The sequence below is a fragment of the Berghia stephanieae genome, chromosome 13 (assembly GCF_034508935.2).
Source record: "Berghia stephanieae isolate SIO BIC M18660-M18661 chromosome 13, UCSD_Bste_1.3, whole genome shotgun sequence".
NCBI classification, from domain to species: Eukaryota; Metazoa; Mollusca; class Gastropoda; order Nudibranchia; family Aeolidiidae; genus Berghia; species Berghia stephanieae.
The window spans coordinates 23575556-23583256 of NC_088372.1; the positions used below are offsets into that span (position 1 = coordinate 23575556).

At 40.6% G+C, this 7701-nt stretch overlaps 1 protein-coding gene across 1 annotated transcript; it reads left to right on the forward strand.

Annotated features, from left to right (window-relative positions):
* Positions 1-538: 538 nt before the first annotated feature.
* Positions 539-6741, forward strand: LOC144959255 (uncharacterized). Its single transcript, XM_078891799.1, has 3 exons — positions 539-1364; positions 5820-5872; positions 6622-6741. Exons 1-3 carry the CDS (start codon positions 539-541, stop codon positions 6739-6741), a joined length of 999 nt encoding a protein of 332 aa, XP_078747925.1.
* Positions 6742-7701: the final 960 nt, after the last annotated feature.

Consider the following 7701-nt stretch of genomic DNA (forward strand, 5'->3'; position numbering starts at 1 on the left):
AGTAACAACACGGAAGACAGGAGTCTACGAGTGATAAGTCCTTGCTCGATTGGCGTAGAGTTGGACTCTACGGGTTGTCTTCGACGGTGGGAGGATCATCGTAATCCTACTGGTCAGCTACCGCCCGCCCCAAGCCGGGCAGCCCCCAGCCAGAAAGGTGTTGACCCGCCACGATCTGCCTGCTTCAGAGGGTGCCTGGAGCTTAGAGCTTGCAAGCTTGACAAGTGGATCGTTAAACTGTGTACCAGGCAAGCAAATGAAAAAGAAAACGAAGTCCCCAGCTCTTCTATTAGCAAGCTGGAATGTAAGAACTATGCGCTCAGGACTGACAGATGGCCATGGATGATGCTCGAAAAACAGCAGTAATTGATCATGAACTTAACAGACTGAACATCGACATAGCAGCCTTGCAGGAAACGCGACTCCAGAGAGGGGATCCCTGAAGGAGAAACACTTTACATTCTTCTGGCAAGGAAAAGGCACAGAAGACGTGAGGGAGCACAGTGTTGGATTTGCAGTACGCCATACATTGCTTCCTATGATCGAACCGACAACCGACGGCACAGAGAGAATTTTAAAGCTGCGCCTGTCATCCATGCAGGGCTCGGTGAACCTTGTTTGCGTCTACGCCCCAACACTGCAAGCTTCGGTTGAAGTAAAGGACCAATTCTATGAGTCATTAGACGCCATTGTCAACAATATCCCAGAAGTGGAGCACATCTACCTTCTTGGCGACTTCAACGCGCGAGTTGGTGCCGACAGAGAATCATGGCCAACCGTTTTGGGGCACCACGGTATAGGAAAGATGAATGAGAATGGTCAGAGGCTTCTTGAACTCTGCTGCTATCGCAAACTATGCGTGACGAACACCTACTTCCAGAACAAGGCATGTCACAAGGTGTCATGGAGACATCCAAGGTCAAAACACTGGCATCAGCTGGACATGATCATCACTAAGCGCGATTCTCTTAACAATGTTTGCAACACCAGGTCCTATCAAAGCGCTGATTGCGACACAGATCACTCTTTGGTTGCCACAAGGGTGAAACTGACACCAAAGAAACTTCATCACTCAAAGAGAAAGGGCCAGCCCAGGATCAATATCAGCAAGACAGCTTACCGAGTAAAGAATATAGAGTTCAACGAGCAACTTGAGAAGAATCTCAACACAGCTCATAGAAAAGCAGAACAAAACGCACAGGACAGCTGGGACTCTCTTAGAAACGCCATTTACAGTACTGCAGTTCTGACATACGGCAAAAAGGAGCACAGGAACAATGATTGGTTCGAAGCCAATATTACTGAGATGGAGCCAGTCATTGATGCCAAGCGCAGCGCACTTGTCAGCTATAAACAAAAACCAAGTCAGAGGAACCTGCAGGCGTTGCGAGCTGCACGCAGCAAAGCACAGCAAACAGCACGACGTTGCGCCAACAACTACTAGCTTCAGTTGTCGGACAACATCCAGCAAGCGTCTGACAGTGGCAACATAAGAGCCATGTATGAGGGCATCAAACAGGCGACAGGCAAATCTACAAAGAAAACTGCGCCTATTAAATCCAAGACAGGGGAAGCCATCACATACAAGGACAAGCAGATGGGAAGATGGGTAGAGCACTACTTGGAACTCTACGCCAGAGAAAACTCTGTCACCCAAAAAGCGTTAGACGCAATTGAAGAACTGCCAGTACTGGAAGAACTAGACGCAGAACCAATTATGGAGGAGCTCAGCAAAGCAATCGATGCTTTGGCCTGTGGCAGAGCACCCGGTCACGACAGCATTCCACCCGAAATCATCAAATGTGGAAAGCCAGCCCTCTTGGAACCACTACATAAACTCCTGTGTCTTTGCTGGAGAGAAGGCAAGGTACCCCAGGATATGCGCGATGCCAAGATTATCACCCTCTACAAAAACAAGGGAGACCGTAGTGACTGTAATAACTATAGGGGAATCTCTCTACTGAGCATTGTGTGTAAAGTCTTTGCGCGCGTTGTCCTCGCTCGACTGCAAGTCCTCGTAGAACGTATCTACCCAGAGTCGCAGTGTGGCTTCAGAGCCAAGAGGTCGACAGTGGACATGATCTTCTCAGTACGTCAACTTCAGGAGAAATGCAGAGAACAGCAGATGCCCCTCTACATTGCATTTATTGACCTGACAAAGGCATTTGACCTTGTTAGCAGGAAGGGCCTTTTCCAGCTGCTAAAGAAGATTGGCTGTCCTCCTCAGCAGCTTAGCATCATTGCCTCATTCCACGACGACATGAAGGGCACCATTAGCTACGATGGTGGAGCCTCTGAACCCTTCCCCATGCGCAGCGGCGTGAAACAAGGCTGTGTCCTCGCACCGACTTTGTTTGGTATATTTTTCTCCTTACTGCTGAAGTTTGCATTCATAGAGTCCCCAGAAGGAGTCCACTTACACACCAGAAGTGATGGAAGCTGTTCAATCTGGCACGGCTGAGAGCAAAGACCAAGGTTCGCACAGTCCTCATAAGGGAAATGCTATTTGCAGATGATGCAGCTCTATGCGCGCATACCGAGGAAGACCTCCAGGGGCTGATGGACAGGTTTTCCCACGCATGCAGGGAATTCGGGCTGACGATCAGCATCAAGAAAACAAACGTAATGTGTCAGGATGTCCCCTCTATACCAGCAATTTACATTGACAACGAGGAGCTAGAAGTCGCTGATCACTTCACATACCTGGGCACAACCATCACCAGCAACCTCTCACTTGATGCAGAATTAGACAAGCGCATCGCCAAAGCTGCCGCTGTCATGGCACAACTGAGCAAGAGAGTGTGGACCAACAACCAACTCACTTTGAATACCAAACTCAGAGTATACCAGGCATGTGTACTCAGTACCCTACTGTATGGCAGTGAATCCTGGACAACATATGCCAGACAGGAGAACCGACTGGAAAACTTCCACATTCGCTGTCTACGACGAATTCTCTGCATCAGATGGCAGGACAGACTCACTAACAATGCAGTGCTAGAAAGAGCAAACTCGCTCAGTATGCATCTCATGCTCTGCCAGCGACGTTTGCGATGGCTTGGTCACGTACACAGGATGGACGATGGACGCATACCCAAAGACATCATGTACGGTGAACTAGCTTCTGGACGGCGACCAACTGGCCGTCCAGCTCTGCGCTTCTATGATGTCTGCAAACGAGACATAAAATTGACAGGCATCGACTCAAACACCTAGGAGTCGCTTGCTGACGACCGCAGCGGCTGGAGATATGCGGTGATGGAGGGAGTGAAGAGAGGTGAGGAGAGGAGAAAGATGAAGTTTGAGGAGAGGAGAGCAAGGAGGAAAGAGAGGCAGCAGATCCAAATACCAAACACACAGTCAAACTATGTGTGCAACAACTGCGGTTGAGACTGCCATGCAAGGATTGGTCTGCTGAGTCACACCCGTCATTGCTCTCAACAAGACTGATGAGACTAAAGCCATACAGGGCGCAAACCATCGTCTCTTGAGATGCCTACCTCTATCATCAAACCATACCCACTTACCGACCCGAGTTATAAATTGAAATAACAATATATATCTTATTTATTTTGTTTTAAACTATCTAGAACATAAATTATGAAGGAACTTTAATAAAATGATTATTTGGTTTTTGTGAACTCTATCCTTTTTTCAATAATTTGAGATCTCATTTTCACATTATTGTTTGCGGTTATAAACTACAATGAGGTGTAAACAATCCGAAAACTCTCGAGGCTGAAAACAAGGATTTGGTGGTTTAAAAAAAAAAACAACACAAAACGCAATACCTCGGCCATTAAACAACTCTCATCAAAACAATTTGTCGAAATAGAGATAAAATGTTTGTATTTTAGAGAGACTCGGTTCAAATTGTATATCAATAATATGTCGAGATTTTTCGCTGCTGCAAAGTTTTTAAACGGTATTTTTCTACCTTTAATGCCCATTTTTTTATTGTTGACGTGATATAGGAATATAACAAGAAATCTTACTCTGTAATAATACTATACCAAATTTAGCTCTGTACGTTTTTTGATGTCCGAGGTATAAATCTTTGAATGACCTGGTTTAAAATTAGTCCATTTCTTTACGCGTGACGCCAAATATATTGATAGGGTTTTTCCGTCACAAAAATTATGACTAATGTGGTACCTACTATGAAGCGCCGTAAAACCCTTAAACAGAAAAGGAAATAAATTAGAAATAAAATAAAGTAAACAAACAAAGTCACTTTTATTTTAGCTCGTGTGCATCCTGTTCGTATTTGCTTGGTCCTTGGAAATTGAGTCCATTCAGCCAACTTTGAAACTTCTTGTATCTCCTCAGAACCCATTGTCGGAAAAGTATCTGAGTTTTATTTTCTACGATGGTGCAATGACCAGGAATCCACCCTATACCCCAGCCAATGCCAAATTAATCGTCCATACACATGTCAGTCACGTATTAGACAACTCAATGCAAACAAATCAAGCGCAGTGCTGATGAAATTAAGTTAAAGATCAAGAATAACCTGATGTTTAAATAATACTAATATCAAGTTTGATTCATAAAATTTACGTTAAAGATATAGTCAAACCTGTCAATAACGGCCCCTAAGATCAACAGCCAAAGTGGTCGTTATAGACAGATGGTCGTTATAAACAGTTTTAATGACGGGGGACACTATCTTAGCCTCATCTTATTCAAGCACTGGAAGCTATCACAGCTCATCGTTTATTATTGTTGTTGTTACTGTTATTATTATTATTATTATTATTATTATTATTATTATTATTATTATTATTATTATTATTATTATTATTATTGTTATTACTATTATTATTATTATTATTATTATTATTATTATTATTATTATTATTATTATTATTATTATTATTATTATTATTATTATTATTATTATTATTATTACTATTATTATTATTATTAATATTATTATTATTATTATTATTAATATAATTATTATTATTATTAGTTTCTCATCGATAGGGGATGTGATACAGTATAGTCCGAAATGCGATCCGCCTTCCTTTTAACCGTCTATTGTTTAGTTATTTTTAGTGAAGTAGATAGTGAGTATGCTCAATCATTGTAAATCTATTATATACATATATATAGACTTACATCTGTTGAGCATACAACCCGAGCTATAACACTTCGGTAGACATTCTTACTTTGATGATATAAGCCTACCCATTGATGTCTGCAGTCGCATTTTAGTTTTATATGGTCACTTATGAATATACTCCGCCCAGACACGATTTTATAGGTAATCAATCACCATATTTCAAACCATGAATATTTGACCATTGTCGGGTTTTGACAGGTTGAATCATAATTAACTCTTTAAGGTAGTGACTGTGACCAATGATAGCGAAGTTCAAATAAGTGGTCTTCAGAATATGTGATCGCTATAGTCAGGTATTTGCACATTAAGATCACGACTTTAGATGGTCTTGGTCGTGTCAGGGAGGATTCCGTTATATAGAAGTACAATAGATAGAAACATTTCAAAGGTGTCAACAGAGCTGGTTATGTAGAAGTGGTCATTAAGGCAGATTTGACTGTACTTACAATTTTAAGAGAGGGAGTTTTATCACTCAAACTTCAAGAAGGTTACATTCTCTAACTCGAATCTTTTTGACTATAGAGTGAATGCATCATCAACCAAATTCAGTCCCTTGATTGGTGGACAAAAAACAAAACAAAACAAACTATTCCAAAGACCATTCCACACGAATGAAAAAAGTGCCCCAATGTTGTGAGTTGTCGCATTAATGAATTTTTTTTGGATTCTGCAAGTTATTTTTCACCCGTAGGAACTTTCGCCGTGGAAACCTTTTTAATTCTAGGACGGATTATCAAGCACCAGGTAAAGCAAATACTTGAACACGGCGGGTCTCTAGGCGGCGTATAGGGGGATGCCCTGTAATGGACTGACTGTGAAACTGCCCTTGACCAAATCATAGGAGGCCATTTGGCAAGGCCCAGAAGCCATCTACTAGGGTTACAGCAGCAATCAGATTCCTATACAATGAAGGACTTCAGGAGTAAACCTAGAGAAGAAATCAAGGACCCGGTTGGGCAGTAATCGCAAGTCTTTAATGGCAACCTACCTAGAAGAAGGAAACCCATAAACCACGGGTAGACTACTGGTCTAAGAGAGAAAGCCCAGAAAATAAACTTGGACCTCCAGGCTGGAGGAAAGAATTGGGCCAAAAATCCGATACACTAGAATACGACATAGATACAAGAGTCTTAAGACAAGTAAGTCAAGAATCCATCCACCCCCCCCCCCAATAAAAATAAATTAAAAAAAAAATAAAAAAAAAACAAAACAATTAGAATATAGCACGTTTACACGTGTGATATCAAAAAAAAAATCGTGTTAACTGATTTTGATCACGTCTAAGGGAAAGAATCTGTGATACACGGATTTAGCTTATAAACTCAATTTGGTTCCTCAAGCTCATTCCTTCACACTACCTTTTTGACGGTACGTGATGGTACAAGTTATGAGGTTAAACTCCTCCAACTAAGCATTGCTATACACTAGCCAGTGATTAACAGCCGATAACTTTATTAATGCTTGTCACAATGACATAATTCATCCACTATTAGAAAGTTAAGAAAATTTCAGGTATGATTCACAAAGATCCATATATCTCTACCACAAATGGGTGGTTAAAAAGCATGCAAAATTTCAGAGAGTGCAACATTAAGGAAATTGCAGAAAGTTGACGAATGTTTAACTCTTCTTTTTTTTTTTTTTTGGGGGGGGGGGGGGGGGTATTTCTCTCTTGTCTTTCTTTTCTTTTATTGAGTCAAATTTACTTCATTTGTAAATGACAATGAACAAGACCATTGTGTGAAAACTGATGTACAACCTGTTACTCCCTTCATGAGCAGTTAACTGGTAATATATGTTAGCTTATTTTAAATCCTGTACCGCAATTAACGATATATTATATTAGCAAAGATCGATAATTAAAACAGAAGTTATTTGTCCAATTTTCTAATAATTGTGTTTCCATAATTTGGCAGTTGATTGGTTAACAGCGTTGAGAATCATTAAAGCAAAATATGACTTTTCGTACCAAATAGGTACTTATCGTATGTCGGGTTGGATTGAATCCTTAAATATAAATTTACAATATAATTGATAATGCGATCGAACTAAAGGTCTTTTGCAGTTTAAGAAAGTGTATTTGTTGAGCACCGTAAAGGAATGAATTCAACCCTATGATTCATATTTATGGCTATAGACTCATGTTCCTCCACTTAGTTTATTCATCTCGACATAATACCATTTTGAAGATGGGAAGATACAAATAATACACGTTTCCACTCATCTTACTTTTTTCACTGTAACTGCTCGGACTTTAATGTCTTATAAATATTTTAAAATCAGGCTTAAAGTATCTGAACTTTTCTTCACGGAGACTTTAGACATTTAAACTTCAGCATTTATATAGTGCAATGTCTAACCGGGCTCATCTAGCTTTACAATGCCAACAGCAACACTAAACATGTAGGACGAGTCATGATGCCTGTTAGACGATATTGCATTTTGGAGGCGGCCTAGATAACTATAACAATAATTTTAGATTGTTCATAATTGGATTCAATAGTCTGATGTCACGTCGGCCATCGTGGTTCTAAACAATTAAAATCGGTACTTTTTATTCTTCATGCTGCCTA